The sequence below is a fragment of the Eptatretus burgeri genome, chromosome 7, assembly GCF_056783735.1.
Source record: "Eptatretus burgeri isolate ZD-2024b chromosome 7, Ebu_testis_v1, whole genome shotgun sequence".
NCBI classification, from domain to species: Eukaryota; Metazoa; Chordata; class Myxini; order Myxiniformes; family Myxinidae; genus Eptatretus; species Eptatretus burgeri.
Window position 1 is genome coordinate 90,851,946 of NC_140967.1, and position 19,202 is coordinate 90,871,147.

At 46.6% G+C, this 19,202-nt stretch overlaps 1 protein-coding gene across 4 annotated transcripts in view; it reads left to right on the forward strand.

The window, feature by feature from the left end:
* The window catches only part of TRAPPC8 (trafficking protein particle complex subunit 8), a 97,680-nt gene that overhangs the window by 4,012 nt on the left and 74,466 nt on the right, over window positions 1-19,202 (forward strand). For 3 of the 4 annotated variants that reach the window (XM_085889575.1, XM_085889577.1, XM_085889576.1), the window contains exons 2-10: window positions 2,456-2,650; window positions 2,815-2,904; window positions 4,227-4,401; window positions 4,798-4,948; window positions 5,140-5,236; window positions 16,637-16,872; window positions 17,092-17,207; window positions 17,293-17,443; window positions 17,842-17,942. In XM_085889575.1, the coding sequence (XP_085745701.1) occupies window positions 2,456-2,650; window positions 2,815-2,904; window positions 4,227-4,401; window positions 4,798-4,948; window positions 5,140-5,236; window positions 16,637-16,872; window positions 17,092-17,207; window positions 17,293-17,443; window positions 17,842-17,942 (1,312 nt within the window). Of the gene's footprint in view, window positions 1-2,455; window positions 2,651-2,814; window positions 2,905-2,931; window positions 4,124-4,226; window positions 4,402-4,797; window positions 4,949-5,139; window positions 5,237-16,636; window positions 16,873-17,091; window positions 17,208-17,292; window positions 17,444-17,841; window positions 17,943-19,202 lie in introns of those variants that run through there. The other variant, XM_085889578.1, reaches the window with a different exon arrangement.

Here is a 19,202-nt window from a genome sequence, read left to right on the forward strand (position 1 = left end):
TCCTCACGGTCTCTCGTTCCCTGCCGACACCCTCACCTCCTCCTCACGGTCTCATCCCCTGCCGGGACCCTCACCCCTCCTCACGGTCTCTCATCCCCTGCCGGGACCCTCACCCCTCCTCACGGTCTCTTGTCCCGTGCGACACCGCCACCACCTCCTCACGGTCTCTCGTCCCGTGCAACACCGCCACCACCTCTTCACTCACGGTCTCCTGTCTCGTGCCGGGACCCCCGCCGCCCCTCACGGTCGCTCGCCCGGTGCCGGGATCCCCGCTGCCTCCTCACGGTCCCTCTCTCCGTGCGGAACTCCCGCCGCCCCTCAGGGTCCCTCTCCCCGTGCCGGGACCCCCGCCGCCCCTCACGGTCCCTCTCCCCGTGCCGGGACCCCCACCGCCCCTCACGGTCGCTTGCCCCGTGCCGGGATCCTCACCCCCTCCTCACGGTCTCTCGTCCCCTGCCGACCACCTCACCTCCTCCTCACGGTCTCTCGTCCCCTGCCGGGACCCTCACCCTTCCTCAAGGTCTCATCCCCTGCCGGGACCCTCACCCCCTCCTCATGGTCTCTTGTCCCGTGCAACACCGCCACCACCTCCTCACGGTCTCTCGTCCCGTGCAACACCGCCACCACCTCTTCACTCACGGTCTCCCGTCTCGTGCCGGGACCCCTGCCGCCTCCTCATGGTCTCTCTCTCCGTGCGGGACTCCTGCCGCCCCTCAGGGTCCCTCTCCCCGTGCTAGGACCCCCGCTGCCCCTCACGGTCCCTCTTCCCGTACCGGGACCCCCACCGCCCCTCACGGTCGCTCACCCCGTGCCGGGACCCTCGCTGCTCCTCACGGTCGCTCGCTCCGTGCCGGGACCCTCGCTGCCCCTCACGGTCGCTCGCCCCGTGCCGGGATCCTCGCTGCCCCTCACGGTCGCTCGCCCCGTGCCGGGACCCTCGCTGCCCCTCACGGTCGCTCGCCCCGTGCCGGGACCCTCGCTGCCCCTCACGGTCGCTCGCCCCGTGCCGGGACCCTCGCTGCCCCTCACGGTCGCTCGCCCCGTGCCGGGACCCTCGCTGCCCCTCACGGTCGCTCGCCCTGTGCTGGGACCCTCGCTGCCCCTCACGGTCGCTCGCCCCGTGCCGGGACCCTCGCTGCCCCTCACGGTCGCTCGCCCCGTGCCGGGACCCTCGCTGCCCCTCACGGTCGCTCGCCCCGTGCCGGGACCCTCGCTGCCCCTCACGGTCGCTCGCCCCGTGCCGGGACCCTCGCTGCCCCTCACAGTTTCATCCCCTGCCGGGACCCTCACCCCCTCCTCACGGTCTCATTTCCTGCCGGGACCCTCACCCCTCCTCACGGTCTCTTGTCCCGTGCGACACTGCGACCACCCCTCACGGTCGCTCGCCCCATGCGGGGATCCTCGCTGCCCCTCAGGGTCGCTCACCCCGTGCCGGGACCCTCGCTGCCCCTCACGGTCGCTCTCCCCGTGCGGGACCCTCGCTGCCCTCACGGTTGCTCGCCCCGTGACGGTACCCTCTCCGCCCCTCACGGTCGCTCGCCCCGTGACGGGACCCTCTCCGCCCCTCACTGTCGCTCGCCCTGTGACGGGACCCTCTCCGCCCCTCACTGTCGCTCGCCCCGTGCTGCCGGGACCCTCTCCGCCCCTCACGGTCGCTCGCCCCGTGCCGGGACCCTCTCCGTTTCTCACGGTCGCTCGCCCCGTGCCGGGACCCTCGCCGCCCTCACGGCCGCTCGCCCCGTGCCGGGACCCTCGCCGCCCTCACGGCCGCTCGCCCCGTGCCGGGACCCTCGCCGCCCTCACGGCCGCTCGCCCCGTGCCGGGACCCTCACCGCCCTCACGGCCGCTCGCCCCGTGCCGGGACCCTCGCCGCCCTCACAGCCGCTCGCCCCGTGCCGGGACCCTCGCCGCCTCTCACGGTCGCTCGCCCCGTGCCGGGACCCTCGCCGCCTCTCACGGTCGCTCGCCCCGTGCCGGGACCCTCGCCGCCTCTCACGGTCGCTCGCCCGGTGCCGGGACACTCGCCCCCTCTCACGGCCGCTCGCCCCGTGCCGGGACCCTCGCCGCCCCTCACGGCCGCTCGACCCGTGCCGGGACCCTCACGGCCGCTCGACCCGTGCCGGGACCCTCGCCGTCCTCACGGCCGCTCGACCCGTGCCGGGACCCTCGCCGCCCTCACGGCCGCTCGACCCGTGCCGGGACCCTCGCCGCCCTCACGGCCGCTCGACCCGTGCCGGGACCCTCGCCGCCCTCACGGCCGCTCGACCCGTGCCGGGACCCTCGCCGCCCTCTACTTTAATTGGACTTTTTTTTTTTTCAATAGTTTTCCAAAGACTTCGCTCTTGAATTTGATTATTAAGATGGTGACGTAGCTGAAGCTTCTCTACAATGGTGTGGTGCATCTTCGATCATCCATTAGCTTGATGTTCATCCTCATACCTTCTTCCTGTTACAGTGCACATTCGAGATCCGAGTAACCAATTGCAACCTGTAAAGAATCTGCGATTGTGCATCTCTGCGTTGACGACGCACCCCTATCCTCTGGCTGTGACTCACAAGTTGCTCAGTGACACCGTCTTCAACAGCTTCTCAGGAGATGGAGCTATAACGGATGTTGTCTCGGTTGGAAGTTACGATCTGAACATCAACAGTGAGTCGATTGCAATTCCATTGTGTTTGTATTGTTTCATTCGGAGAGCAGAGCAGTCGTATTTAAAGCGCACTATCAGATGTGATGTCGCGTTACGTTCAGTGGTTAAATTTTAATATTTTGTTCGCAAATGATTTTGAGATCTCATTTGTACCTCTGTGCAGCCACGACACCCTGGTTTGAGACATACAGGGAGGCTTTCTTCCAGGTATTTCCTGTTGGAGACCATGAGTGTCATCGGCACTACCTGGCCTGTATCCTTCGCCGATTGTTCTTTGCAGCGTATTGCTTGTTGCTATTGGACAGTTTAGTTGGTGGTGTCGTGACAAAAGTTGTGACGGCACTGGATGTCGCCGATATAACTCTTACTTGCCTTCTTGTGAACCACGAGAAGATTAATGCCTGTAAAACCAGCAGAAGACGTTGGGTAATTGAAAGTACGCATGGACGATGAGTGTGAGCACCTTTTCATGTTCCCATATGGAGCTCACAGCTCCCTGGTTCAAATCCTATCTTCTCTGCTTATTTGTCCGTCATTTACTTCTGTCCTTGTCGTAGAAATGAAAGCACACGTTTCTTAATGTCCTTGGTGAACATGTGAGCCTTAACGTGTCTGCAAATAACAATCGTGGAGCAGGTGGTGGCAATTATGATAGACAGGACGGGACGGTGTGGATGGAGTGCACTCACCTCTAAACTGTCTTGTCTGGGTTCGATTCCCGTCCCCGCTATAAACTGCTCGATTGGTGCTTCGCAGGTATGGCGTTGCATCACCAAGTGCACCCTTCCCTCAGACGGCAGTTAAGCTGGGTGTCCCATCTGCCTGCATCAGCTGGTGGACATTGGAGATCCCCCAATGTCTTTTGCGACAAATAACAGAGTTATCGTGGACACCCTGAACAAATTGCCAAACCCAGACCAAACCACCCTTCGCTCTGTTGTCAAGCCTGATGTGAGACTTGGGGCAAAAACATTCCTCATCTGACCCCACAAGGTGTGAATAATTGGGGCTGTTGAGGAAGAAGTAGTAGTAGTAGTCGTAGTAGTAGTATTTGTTAAAAAAGAAGGTAAAACTCACTTTGTTAAAGCTCAACAGCTTCAGCCAAGTGAGTTTTTTACCTATTTTTAATATTTTTTTATTTTTTATAAGTTTGTTGTTCTTCCTCCGAGCACCCATTCTAAACGTAGGTTCTGTTTTTATCAAATTATCTCCCAAAATGATTCCATTGTCTGTACTTCCCAAGCTGAGAGGTAAAACGTTCGCCTCCAGTTTGAAAGTGTACACGTCTGCAAACTTCCGGACAATTTGTCTCTTCTTTTGGAGATCTGAACAAGCACCAGGTGGGAGTGTGCTGGATTACATCATCACGAGCCGTGGGAGCAGCGAAACTTTCCAATCCAGTACCATCGGTTGTTTTGAACGTGAACGTGAAAGCGGTGCTCGAAGCTGGGTATTTCTCTTATTTTAATGACGTACGTAGAACTTTTAACTCGTTGATTAATGGCTTCTTCCCTGCTCATCTCTTGTTGAGTCTCAAGTTTCCCAAGCTGTGGCTTCCTTGATGTCATGGTGCAGGCCTCCTTGTGGTCTCGTCAAACCACCAAGACCCGATGGACGAATTCCATCAGCTGTCACGCGAACAGCACCGGGTGCAGCACAGTGGAGAGTGCCCCCACCCCAAGTGGTTCAGTCCCAACACTTTGAAGCACTACGTGCTGCTGCATGATATTGGCACGGGGGATTTGCAAAGGTCAGCCATGTGTGGAGAGTATCCCGCGCCCCCACAGTTACCGTCGCAAAACGTGCACACGGTTCAGGAACGTAAATCTTAACAGCTTTGAGTGAAATGTGTTGTCAATCCTGATCTTTTAGATTGGCATTTTTAAACGCTCTGATCCCAGCATTTTACTCGTGTTGGGATCCCAGGTTCAAATGCCATACGCTGCGTACATTTGCACATTGTCATCCATATCCTTGCAATGAATATAAAAGCACAACGATGCAGTGTCTTAGCCGAATGACCTTGTCCTATGTGTGGTGATGTACAAGTTCTTGCATGTGCTTTCAGATGCTTTAAAAATCAGCTGAATATTGTACGTGTAAATGACACACATGTGATGAGTGATGTCTATGTTGTGCTTTGCAGGGCCGAAAAGATTTATGATGGTATCAAACAGTTATATGGCTCTAGTGCCTGTTCCCTTCTGCGCATCAACTCTCTTCTTCCTGGCAGCCAGCGTGATGATCAGATTCCAGAACCATGGAGTCAGTACATGGCACGTTGCCCAAAGTTGCAGCTGCAGGTGCAATCATCATTTTGGGATGATTTTTGGTACTGGTGGTGGTGGGTAGTGAGTGCGGCTTTAGGTGATACTTGGTAGTTTTGTCATGTGACAAAATCTGCTGCATTTGGGACTGTTGGCAGGTTTGAGGTATGGGAAGTGATTGAGGCGTTGACATGTACATGTGTAAACCGGTAGCATGTCACCTGCAGAGGCTGTGTGATGGCTGGACCGTTGCGAGCAGTGGACAAGACGCATGGAATGCGGAACCAGTGTCTGTGCCGACAAACGAACACTATGGTGGTAATGTCTTCGGATTCATCTCGAGAAAACAGTTTTCAAATTTATTTCAACCATTGTACACCTGATCTGTCTTATTGAGTATACTATATCGTAACATCAAGGTGTGTTTGGAGAGGGGCTGGAGGTGCTTGTGGAATGAGGGGAAGGGGGATTGGAGGTAGAGATGGATAAATGGAGTTGCATGGATGGATGGATTGTCAGAAGAGGCGAGCGAGATGGTGAAAGATGCGAGATGGCAGTTGTGAAAGGTGGGGATTGAGGTTGATATGGATAGGTGGAGGTGTAATGACTGTTTGAGTATTGTGATTCAGATTGGACTTCATGGAAGTATTTTCTGTGCATGGGAAATTGTTCACAAATGCCTTGGTCTGTGCATTAGGTAATGTCACATATTTCAAATTGGTTTTTATATTGTTCCTTTTTAGGTCATCTCTACCGAGATGACCTAATAAAGCCGGACCAAATGTCCGTCCGTCCGTACGTCCGTCAACAATTTTTCTTTCCGATCTTGATGAAACTTAGGATGTGGGTAGAGGTCGATGAGTGTTGCACAAGGATATAACTTTTGTCCGGTCAAGGTCAAGCACGAGGTCACGTAAGTTATAAAAATCGCCATTTTCAAAAGCTATCTAGTCTGCCATTCTGCAAGATATTCGGCAACTGTTTATTGATTATGATAGTAAAAAATATTATCTTGTATCTAACCGGACATATTTTTGAATTTCCTTCCCGTTTGATCGTCACGTGTTCTGGAAGATGGCCAAAAACGCCGATGCGATTCGCAAAGAAGGAAGGAAGGAGAAATGAAATATAAATAATATGGAATAGGCAAAGCCTAGAAGCGAACGTAGAATTCTTCTTACATTCGCTTCTGACTTTACATAAAACTTGTTCACAACTGTATAATTGCCAACTATACCGTGGTACATGTAAGCACCGCACAGCTGATTATTTTGACGCAATTTCCGGTTACTTCGGCCTGGATTCGGGATCAGCGAACAAATAATGCAAATCACGATTAAAAAATATTTTTTGATGATGCGGGAGATATCTTTATTAAAATTAACTTTGGGAGAAAAATAATTGAATAAATAAACGATCATTTCTGGTCAAGAATAAAAGAAATTAAAAGTTCCGGAAAGAGTTTCAAAATCACTCCCGGTAATGTTAAATACTAAACTAGAACGGGCACTCTTAGAGCGCATACCTTCGCCGCAGCCACTAGTTTGAACATGGCATGAGAGTGAAATGAGGAACTAAAATTCCACTAAATCTGCTCGGGAATTTCGCAAATTTAAAGTCCACGATCCGGATTTTGTGAAAGGATTTTGTTATCACTGTTAATTTGTGCAACAGATGTCCTGTACATAAGGCAGTGACAAGAGCAGCATGCATAAATCGGTCCCTCTTTTATTTTGGTTCTGAAACTTTCAGCGCTTTCTGCAACAGTTGGTTCAAAAGAGGTTTTTAAACGCCGCCTTCTCTTTGTAGTTTCTCTGTTTGAGATTCTGCGTTGATCTGTCTGTTCAGGAGTTTGTACTTCATATGTATGTTACATTCTTTGTCTCATTGAAGATTTGCATTTGTCCGTCTGTTCTTGGGTTTCAGCTTCAATTTGGTTTTGCATTCTTTGTCTCATTGAGAATTTGCGCTAGGCTGTCTGTTGTGGTGTTTCCATTTCGTAATGTGTACGCATTCTGTCTCTCTCAGTTGTATTCCGTGACAATGCCTCCTCTGGTGTTTGTTGCAGACGATATTGTTTGACAGATTGGCGGACACGTTCTCTGCGTTGTTCTTTGTCATCATGGGATTCTTCTTGCATTCTTTTTCGCGCTGTATCTCTAAGAGTTGCGCGACGGTGTTCAGTTTCATCCAGTGACTCCCCCCGCCTGATTGCCCGAGCCGATTCCCTTTTTGAGGCAAGACGACATTCAGTTTCTTCTGCAGATTCCTGCTCACGGCGAACACGATCAGCGTCCCTCTTGTTTTTGCGTCTTTGTTCAAAACTTTGTGACCTTGAACGTGACATGCTGGTGTTCTGGAGAAGTTGTCTGACACGTTCTGTACGCTCAGCAGTGTCAGGTTGCGATTCGATGTCCCTTGGTGTGGGCGCGGTTTTATCAGAAGTGCAGTATTGCTGTGTTTGATCAGCTGAGTCCGCTCGTTTACGTCTCCAATCTCTTCGTGAGTCAATACAATCTGCAGTTTCTTCTGCCGATTTCTGGTGACGATGGACACGCTCAGCGTCCCTTTTCTCTTTGCGTCTTTGTTCAAGACTTTTAGACCTTGAACGCGGCATTTTGATATTGAGTTGTTTCTTTGCTTCAGAGTGTTGCGGCGGAATCTTCTGTTGAAAGTTCTTCTGCACAGTGCCAGTTAAAGTGCTGATATTAGCGCGGAACTAGCCACACTGAGGTGACTACAATGTGTAATGTAAACTCGAATTAAATGCATGTTAACAATATGACATCAGCATAAATATCCCGTACAAGGCTGACGTAAGCATATATATTATGACTGTAAAGTGTAATGTGACACGTCATCAGTATGTAAAGAAAACAGTAGGTGCGATGCAGATGACTTCATCGGTAAAACCAACGCAAGGCAATGTAAAGAGAAGAAACTTTTATGTGATGACATCAGCAGGGAAAACCCACGAAAGGCAATGCAAATAGAACAGTAAATGCGATGCAGATGACGTCAGCAATGGGGAAAACCCACACAAAGTAATGCAAATAGAACAGTAAATGTGATACAGATGACGTCAGCAGCGGGGAAAACCCACGAAAGGCAATGCAGAGAACAGTAAATACTATGCAGATGACGTCAGCAGGGGGAAAACCCACGAAAGGCAATGCAAATAGAACAGTAAATGCTATGAAGATGACGTCAGCAGCGGGGAAAACCCACGAAAGGCAATGCAAATAGAACAGTAAATGCGATACAGATGACGTCAGCAGGGGGAAAACCCACGAAAGGCAATGCAAATAGAACAGTAAATGCGATACAGATGACGTCAGCAGCAAGGAAAACCCACGAAAGGCAATGCAAATAGAACAGTAAATGCGATACAGATGACGTCAGCAGCAAGGAAAACCCACGAAAGGCAATGCAGAGAACAGTAAATACTATGCAGATGACGTCAGCAACGGGGAAAACCCACGCAAAGTAATGCAAATAGAACAGTAAATGCGATACAGATGACGTCAGCAGCAAGGAAAACCCACGAAAGGCAATGCAGAGAACAGTAAATACTATGCAGATGACGTCAGCAGGGGGAAAACCCACGGAACGCAATTCAAATAGAACAGTAAATGCTATGCAGATGACGTCAGCAGGGGGAAAACCCCCGAAACGCAATTCAAATAGAACAGTAAATGCTATACAGATGACGTCAGCAGGGGGAAAACCCACGAAACGCAATTCAAATAGAACAGTAAATGCTATGCAGATGACGTCAGCGGGTAAAACCCACGAAATGCAATGCAAATAGAACAGTGAATGCTATGCAGATGAAGTCAGCGGGAAACCCCACGCAAGGTTATGTAATGAGAACAGTAGATTTGATGATTTAGATGACATCAGCAGGAAAACCCCACGCTAGGGTGACGTAATCATATTTTGAATGCAATGTGTAATTTAACACGTCATCAGAGTGCAAACAATACCAAAATAATATATGATTACGAAGATTTCAGCATCAAATAGATATCTTAGGGATTAATCTGACACCAAAAATATGAAGCATATTTACAACATGATTTAGTGCCTGATGTTCATGTACAGTTGTCTCCTTTGCAGCCATTGACGTTCAATAAAAGTGACCTCGTTGACCTTTGCCACTTCCGGGGATTTAAAATTTAATACCGAATATTTAGGCGTTAAGTCGATGTAAACTACAGCAGAAGTGACAGTGTTACAGCAACCTCCCCCCCCCCACCCCAACTGCTCCCTTGGGTGACAGCATTGTACACGTGTCATATTAGAGGGTGGTGAATTGAATACTGAACATTTGGCGTTGATTTTATGTAAATGGGAACAAATTTGAAACTTATCACGAAAAAATGATTTTGACCTTGTTGTGACCTTGACTTTTGATCCAATCGCTTCCAAAATCTAATCGATTTGTCCTTTTATGATGTCAAACATGTCACAAAAATATCAGCCGATCCGCCTATTATTATTACCTTTGTATTAAGTTGTCCACAACGCATCTCAATACAAATATGCATTTCGTGACCCCCATGACCTTTGACCCACAACCGCTACCTAGCGTGACAATAGTACTATACCTTGTGTCATTTCAGAAGATGGGGAATTGAACACTGAACAATTTGGAGTTAATTTGATGTAAATCGCAAACATATTAACCGTTTTCATCATGAAAAAACGATGTTGACCTTTTTGTGACCTTGACCTTTGATCCGATCGCTCCCAAAATCTAATGGATTTGTCCTTTCATGATGCCAAACAAATCCAAAACAAGTAAAGCCTCTCTGCGTTTTGTTTTTTTGCGTTAAGTTGTCCACAACGCTTTCCGATATAAATGTGAATTTGTGTGACCCCCTTGACCTTTGACCCCCAACCGCTGCCTTGGGTGACAAAAGTACTACACCATGTGTCGTATTAGAGGATGTGGAATTTAATTTTAAACATTTTAGAGTTAATTTGCTATAAATCAAAACAAAATTGACAATTTAATCGTGAAAAAACGATTTTGACATTTTTGTGACCTTGACCTTAACCTTTGATCCGATCGCTCCCAAAATGTAATCAATTTGTCCTCTTGTGATGCCAAACACATCCACAAAATTTCATGACTATCTGCGAAGTGGTTTTTGTGTAATGTTGTCCACAATGCTTCCCAATCAAAAACTCCATTTTGGTGACCCCCTTGACCTTTGACTTCCACAGACTAACTAGGGTTGCAAACACTATACCATACGCTATATCAATGGATTGGGATTTGAATACTGAACATTTTGGACTTGATTTGATGTAAATCTGAAACATATTAACCGTTTTCATCATGAAAAAACGATTTTGACCTTTTCATGACCGTGACCTTGACCTTTGATCCGATCGCTCCCAAAATCTAATCGATTTGTCCTCTCATGATGTCAAACAAGTCCACAAAATTTCATGACAATCTGCTAAGTGGTTTTTGCGTAATGTTGTCCACGACGCTGCCCAATGAAAAATGCTTTGTGGTGACCCCCTTGACCTTTGACCTCCAACCGCTAACTCGGGTTACATCAACACCATATAATGTGTTATATTTGAGGATAGGGCATTGAATACTGATCATTTTGGCATTAATTTGATGTAAATTGGAATAAAATTGACTGTGTTATCGCGAAAATAAAAATGTTTGACCTTTTTGTGACCTTGACCTTGACCTTTGATCCGATCGCTCCAAAAATCTACTCGATTTGTCTTTTCATGACAACAAACCTTCCCGCACAATTTCAAGCTAATCCGCTGTAAAGTTTTTGTATAAAGTGATCCAAAACATTGTTAATACCATTTTTGGTGACCCCCTTGACCTTTGACCCTCAACCGCTACCTAGGGTAATTAAGCCACACTTTCATGTGGCATAGCCTAGAATGTAGAATTGAGTAATGAACATTTTGGTGTTGGTTTTATCTCGTTCGGATAAAAATAGACCGCGTTATGACGAAAAAACGATTCTGACCTTTTCGTGACCGTGACCTTGACCTTTAATCCGATTGCTCCCAAAAGCTTCGCCTGGCGTCCTCGAGTAACTGCACATCATCTCTGAAAATTTCATGCAAATCGGTCCAGCAGTTTTTGCACAATGTTGTCCGCACACATATTTACCAATAAATAAATACACAGGGGTCAATACAAAACCTTCGTCAAACGAAGTTTGCGAAGGTAATAAACACTTCCTGTCATGAAAAAAAAATCACCTTCGGAAGTATAAAATTAACTTTGGGAAAAAAAATAATTGAATAAATAAATAAACACTTCCGGTCATGATCTCCCGGCATGCATCATTCCCCATGACAAAAACCGGAAACAAAAAAAAAAAACAGCAACAAAACGAAAAAAGGAAGCAAAAATGGTCATAGCCAACGACACGGATTCACCATTGCCAAGGTATTATGTTGTTTTTGTTGTTTCCTATTCTCTCATGTGCACGCGTTAAGTAATATTCACAAGATAGAAATAAAAACCAATCGTGTTTATACACCGCACTGCGTTTAACAACAACCGGAAGCAAAAAGTCATAGCTAACGACACGGATTCAAAATAGCTAGGGGTAATGTGTTGTTGTTGTTGTTATTTCCTATTCTCTCATCTGCACGCGTTAAGTATTAAGTTCACTTCGTCCGCTATAAAACACATTTTTAGGTCATCTCTACCGAGATGACCTAATAAAGCTGGACCAAATGTACGTCCGTCAACAATTTTTCTTTCCGATCTTGATGAAACTTAGTATGTGGGTAGAGGTCGATGAGTGTTGCACAACGATATAACTTTTGTCCGGGTTCAAGGTCAGGGATGAGGTCATGAGGTCACGTAAGTTATAAAAATCGCCATTTTCAAAACCTATCTAGTCTGCCATTCTACAAGATATTCGGCAACTGTTTATTGATTATGATAGAAAAAATATTATCTTGTATCTTACCGGACAGATTTTTGAATTTCCTTCCCGTTTGATGGTCACGTGATCTGGAAGATGGCCAAAAACGCCGATGCGATTCGCAAAGAAGGAAGGAGAAATTAAATATAAATATAAAACACATTTTTTGTCTTTTATATTTATGCATTTTCCGCCGAAGGTGCAAAAGTTTCAAAACCCGAAATGTAAACGTCGGCATTTATTTTCAAAATATAATTTCGTGCGCGCGCGCCAAAATTCCGAGTCATCTTTAACCAAACTGCGCAGTTCGAGCTGCGCAGTAGAACTGCGCAGTAGTCTTGGGTCATAACTGAACATTGAGAACTTGGGGTATTATAGAGATGACCGTCACCCCCACACGGGGGTAATTTTTAAATTTTATTTTATTTTTTAATTGTTTTTTGAGACTTCGGTGAGATGCGTATATCAATACAAAATAAATCCCAAATGGAATTATATCTGTAGTAATCTTGTCTAACTAAATTATATATCCCCTCCTATCGGTGGAAAGGGAAATGCATTGTGTGTGTGGAAGATTTGCACCCCTTTGTGATTGTCTCTGTCTCTGTCTCTGTCTCTGTCTCTGTCTCTGTCTCTGTCTCTGTCTCTGTCTCTGTCTCTGTCTCTCCATATACACTTCTGGTCAAAAGTTTAAGAACACCCCAATTTTTCCAGTTTTTACTGAAATTTAAGCAGTTTAATGTTTCAATGTACTCTGAAATTAAAGCATAGAACAAATAAACAATTGCAGTTAAAAAAAATCATGGAATCGTTTTGTTGAACAAAATTTAATCTAAATTTTTGACTCATCAAAGTAGCCACCTTTTGCAGATACAACAACCGAACATACTCGTGGCATTCTTTCTTCAATGGAAATCAAATATTGTTCGGAAAGTTCTTCCCAACACTGTTGCAGAAGTTCCCACAAATGCGTTGCACTTGTCGGTTGCTTTGCTTTCACCCTTCTGTCCAGTTCATCCCAAACCAACTTGATGGGATTTAGGTCTGGAGACTGTGCTGGCCATTCCATGATTTGAAGCCTATCGTCTTGTTCTTTTCTTCAACGGAAGTTCTGACATAGCCTGGAGGTATGTTTTGGGTCGTTATCTTGGTGTAGGATGAACCCTTGACCAACTAGGCAGAGACCAGAGGGTATTGCATGGTGAGGCAAAATGCTGTGGTAGCCCTTTTGGTTCAGGGTGCAAGTTACCGACTGGATCCAGCAAAAGAGCCCCAGATCATCACGCTTCCTCCTCCATGTTTGACAGTTGGTGTCACACACTGAGGAACCATCCTTTCGCCTACTCGACGGCGTACGAAAACCCTGCGTGATGAACCGAAGATTTCAAATTTTGATTCATCGGTCCATAAGACCTTCTTCCATTTTTCAGTAGTCCCCTGGTGGTGCTTCATGGCCCAGGCAAGTCTCTTTTTCTTATTTTTCTATCTTAGAAATGGCTTTCTTACTGCCACTCGAACTGTCAAACCTGCAGTTTGAAGTCTTCTCTTCACAGTTGAAACTAAGACTTCCTTACTTTGACCAGTATTAAGCTGTGATTGAAGCTGCTGACTCTCAGAAACTTGTCTTCTGATTGTGTTGTGGCTTTAGGTCTGCCAGACCTCTTCCTGTCGGTTTCCTCCAGTTTCCAAGTGCCTTTTGATAGTGTAGGAAACTGTACTCACTGACACCTTGGCTCCTTTGCAATTTCTCTAAAGGAAACACCTCCACTTTTAAGGGTTATAATGGTCTGTCTGTCTTCCTTGTTTTTTGTCTTTTTCTTGCCATTATTATAGCAATATACTACTTCCTGCAGTGCAATATTGTCCAAATAATGCTTCAGAGGGTGTAGCAACACAGTCTATTCCAACACTGCTTTTATACAGACAGAGGGTTTGTAACTAATCAACAAAAGTTGGGACACCTGTAGGAATTGTTTGCATCAACTTTCAAGGCTTAATTTACTTCCATTGCTGCAGTTGCTAATCCATTTCTTGTTCCCTGAAAAGGGAACTCTGAAATTTTTTTATCTGAAAAAACTCTCTGAAAAAAGTTTTTTTAACAACTCTGAAATTTACATTATATTTCAGTTTTTGGTAACCTAAACTTTTTTATAACCTCTGGTAGTTTACTGCTTAACTTTGTACCATTTCAGGTTATTCACTGGACTTTACTTAAATTTCAGTAAAAAATGGGTGTGTTCTTAAACTTTCGACCGGTCAGGTGTGTATATAGATATATACTGTATATATCTCTTCTCTCTGTAACACTTGACATTACGAATCTAATCGACGAAGAACATCACAAGTTAGCGTTGACCCACTCAGCTACTGCAAATCAAAGCAAATTAAGAACATCATAGTGTAGCGCCGGGGGATGAGCAGGCCTCCAGCGACGACGTAGACGACCGATTTCCCCGCTTTGAGGATCGGCACCACTGGAGGAACTGGGTTCAGTCAATGAGCGTCTCCTTGAAGCAAGAATGGACCAGTAGGGAGGCAGCCATGCACGAAGCTCAAGCTGCGCTTGAGGCTGCCCAATCCGGAGACCATGTCACTAGTCGACGTTGGAAATACCACAACGTCTTTTGCAACAAATAACGTAGTTGTGCTGGACCATATAAGCCAGTGAATTCAAGTGCTGAGAACTTCCATGCATCTGGGGTATTCGAGAGCTTGCACGTCTGGGGAAATGATGAACCGAGACTGAACCTGAGAAGATGAATGGGCTGGTAAATGTGGTGCAGCGGAGAGCTGAGAATCTGGCAAACCAGTGGAGTTTCCCTGGACGCCATTGCTTGCCCTGCATCTATTTTGTTCACTTTGAACGGACAAGAGCCCTCATCATTTTTGGGACTGGGTTCCCGACTCGCATCTCACACTTTCCCCTTCAGCACGACAGGGATTCACCTGCACCTCTCCCTACACTGTGCACTACATCCCCTACCCTCGTCTTCTATCTCCCCCTCCCCTTTCTTGCATTGGAACCAACATGAGCCTGCCGGCTTGCATTGGATGAGCGAGAGGCAGACCCTATGCCTCGACCAAATCTCTTTTCCTGTCTATCACTCTTTCTTATCTTGTTTCCCCCTGAATGATTGAGGCTCCTTTATGTATCGGAATTGTGATGAGTTGACTGATTAATTGGGTTTGCGTGTGAGGGGTAAGAGCCTTCTTTTGTGACACTGTTTGCTTTGTAAATGCATGCCTTTGATAATTAATTAATCCTTATGAACTGCTTTATCATCTGCCCGATCGTCTCTTTCCATTGGTTGGACCATTGTGTGTAATAGTGAACCGGAGTTCCGCCCTGCCATTTCGTTATGGTTTAATATTGGCCAACGTTCCACTTGCGGTATCACTCAGCCGTTTTGATTGACAGCAGTGGGGCATCGGGAAGCACAATCCTTATCTGGGTTGATCAATTTGCCAGGAAGGTAAAGCGGGATTTGTATGCTGGACCCCACCTCAGTTAAGCATCTCAGACAGCGTCTGTGGTTGCTTAGCAACCCGTCGTGCCATGGAGTTATGGTTGACGATGGATAAATGGGCACACCACTGACTGCATATTGATTTTAACCCGAGATCCCAGCATCGTGATGTGCGTTCAGATGGGAACACCAGTTGGGCCAATCGTTCGTTTTGTTAAAATCTGAACTCTATAATTACACGATGTCACTGGAACTTTTGTTGTAATTTCCCTCATAAACATTGTCATATCCAGGTCAATTAACACCGATGCTGGAAGAATGGGCCGAACTGGCTTTTTACTCCCTCAGGTGATGTTCCCAATTGATGGTGGGTTTGTGCGTGCGAGAACCGAAGAGACAAGTACCTTAGCTCATGTAAAAGCAACGGGTTTATTTCCTGTAACCCAAACAAAAAGAACCATTGGATGTTGATCGTGAGGAGATGGTGGGTTGGGATGGGAGGAAGGGAATGCAATTGATAAATAATTGTATACAATGAGAATAAAAGAAATTTAAATGAACTAAGGTGCCTCATTCCAGAAAGGAGACTCCTCATTCAATCAGACTGGAAAGGGACAAAACTGGGGGACTCGACTCCGTTGGTAGCTGGTGGAAGGATGGCACAGGGCAGGCGATGATGAAGATAATGGGTAAGACGACGAACAGGCACAGGGCGACTGCAGGCAAGCAGGACAATCTCCTCCAAGCTCTCCTCCCGCCAGTTTGCTCCCCTCAGCCCCTGTTCTCCTCTGAACTCTTTCTCTTCTAAACAGCCCCTCTCGCAAAACGCACGGCTCCCGTGTGATCTTCGGCTGCTCCCCCTAGAGGCATTCAAAGATCCGCCCCTCTCTCTTGCAAAGTCTCCCGGTGTTCCCAGTCGAGGTTTACATAGGGGGTTATACGCACAATTTCCTCAACCATCATCCCTAATTAATTACCATGCACCACCCCCTGTATGGTGCACATTCAAACAAGATGATCAATAAGCTGACGTGCCCCTACTTATTACATCGAAATTGGCTAACTACTTGTACATGGACCGTGCTATTCTATACATTTATCTCTGTTCTATGGGAATGTCTAATCTCCCCACAAACGTAACAATATCACTGAGCATGCCAATAAATTGTAGTGACAACCTTGCCAACAAGCCTAACAACTATTGTGGAGTTGTTGCTTTGATGTCCTTGTTTTTGCACATTCATTGTGTTTGTTTTCCTGCCTCTATTTGGTGGTGGAACGCTTAACACGTTGCCACCTTCCGAATGTCTACCTGTCATCAGTGACTTCACAAGAATTGGAAACTGAGTCGGACTGCACTAAGAAATCCCATCTGCCGGAGGTTGAAGGTGCCGGTGATGAAAATGAGGGACGGGCCGTGGGTATGGCTGCCATGGTAACCCATGGTGCCTGCCTTTCCCTGGAGGATCAGGAACGACTGCGCCAGTTTGTGCAAGACTTCACCGTACATGGGTTGCTGCCTCACATTGAGCGCACAATTCGGCAGCTTAATGATCAGGTGAGACAATGGGGGTGGCAACCTTCCTCATGGCAGGTGCATGCTGAACATGTTAACAGAGATCCTTCCTTGTCAATTAAAGATCGATGTAAACACAAGCTCTTGGTTCTGGGCTGTGAAGTTTTCCTAAGCTTGAAAAGTACTTTTATTTATGTGAAGTGCTTTAAGTGCTTTCAACTTTCCTTCCCACCCTCTTAAATCCCTCGGTCTTTGCCCTAGTTGGTGTCCAGGAGGGGTTTGAGCCGCTCCCTTATGACTGTCACGCGTAAGTGGTTTGGTGGGTCCAAGACGCCAGAGCGGCCTGGATCTGAGCCCCGGGGTCCATCTGGCATCACGTGAGTTGGAGAAACATTTTGTTTCGTGTTGCAATGCGAGGACCACAAGCGGCCTCATACGTCTGCCATCCATCCCCCTCTGCAGATACAGTCCTGAAGCTCCAGAGCTGCAGCTCCGAAAAATGGGGGACCTTTGCTTCCTGATGCACCTGTATGAGCTAGCGTACACATGTTACCACTCTGCGAAGAAGGAATTCCAGAATGACCAGGCCTCTATACATGCTGCTGGTGCCATGGTATGCTGTTGATTCGTGCACAAGCTCTACCAACCATCAAGTTGACTCCCCCTTCCCCCCACCTCTGGATACTGATCATCATTCATTCATTTACATTGTCCATTTCCCCAACCCATTGGGTTTGGCAGATTGCCCTACCTCCCTGAATAATGAGATAGGTGGGTTTTTGCCAACAATCTGATTGTGATCTAGCAATTCTCCTCCAGAGACGAGCTCCGTTTCCAAAAGCCTAGAATGTAAATGCTTAAAATCCGACTAGAGGTAGTCAGATTAACTTATGACTTCTGAGAATGCAATACCTTCAACACTTGACCATCATAAATTTTAATACATTCTGCATTGGTTTTTCTCTCACTTGTCATGACTGTGACCCTTCAACCCACCCTGTTCCCTTGCAGGAAATGGCTGCTCTGTCAGTGTTTCTACAGACAGGGAACCAGAGGCAATATCCAGCTCACTACATGGAGAATGCTGCACTCATTTACCGGGACAGTTGTCGGTTGGTGAAACCTTGTTATTGCACAATCGCGTGATGTTGGGCAGGGGCTTGTGAAAGGGCCTATATATTTAGGGAAAGATGGCAGGAATGCCTCTTGTAGAAATATTGGGGATTTACGAAAGGCGTTGTCAAAGTTCTACAAACGGGATGCTCACAATGGTCCAACCACGCAACAAGAAAGTTTCAATGAGGCCTACATATTGGTGTGGAAATCGCCCTAGTGGGGTAAAACTGTTCAGTAGAAAGTTTGTCTTTGTATTTATTCAATATAAGCAGGATGTACTATTCATGCAATGGATATTGTTTGTGTTTTATTTCAAACCAGCAAATACCACCCGTCGCTTCGCTGATGGGAAAACAGAGGGGGAGAAAAAAAATAGGGGGGGGGGAGTGAGAGGGTGAGGAGGGGTGAGGGAAGGGAAGGCAGATGTGCAGTAAAGCATTAATTACGATTCATACAATTTCATCAAAATGTTTCTGCATGGAATATCAGTGAAGATGGAAACAGAATAATGTCTGAAATCCATTTTCGTCTGGTCACACTATAAATACCGAGACGCCGAGTGATTGAAGGGAAGAGTGAGAGGTGTGGGAGGAGGATGCTGGACTATATTAGGAGGGGTGGGACAAGGATAAGACAAAGAGAGAGAGAGGGGTTTGGGTCAGGGAGTTAGCAGAGAGAATGTTGTGCTTAATAAAACACACACACACACACACACACACACACACACACACACACACACACACACACACACACACATACACACATACACACATACACACATACACACATACACACATACACACATACACACATACACACATACACACATACACACATACACACATACACACATACACACATACACACATACACACATACACACATACACACATACACACATACACACATACACACATACACACATACACACATACACACATACACACATACACACATACACACACTTGGCTGAAATCGGCAATTTTTTGTTTATCGCATCAGCAGATTGAAGTCAGTGTGATTACCGACTACAGTACGTTCTTGTATCCAACCCAAAAAACCTTGTGTAGCTTTAACCCTTGTTTTGGGGGAATTTTAATAAATAATTTTTTAAAAAACAACGTTGTATTATAGATGTTTCAACATTTATATATACATTATTTTTTTATGATTGGTTCACGAAAAAATAAGTGACCACTATATTCGTTATTGTTGTCTGTCTGTCTGTTGGGTAGTCAATCCAGTCGAAAAAAAAC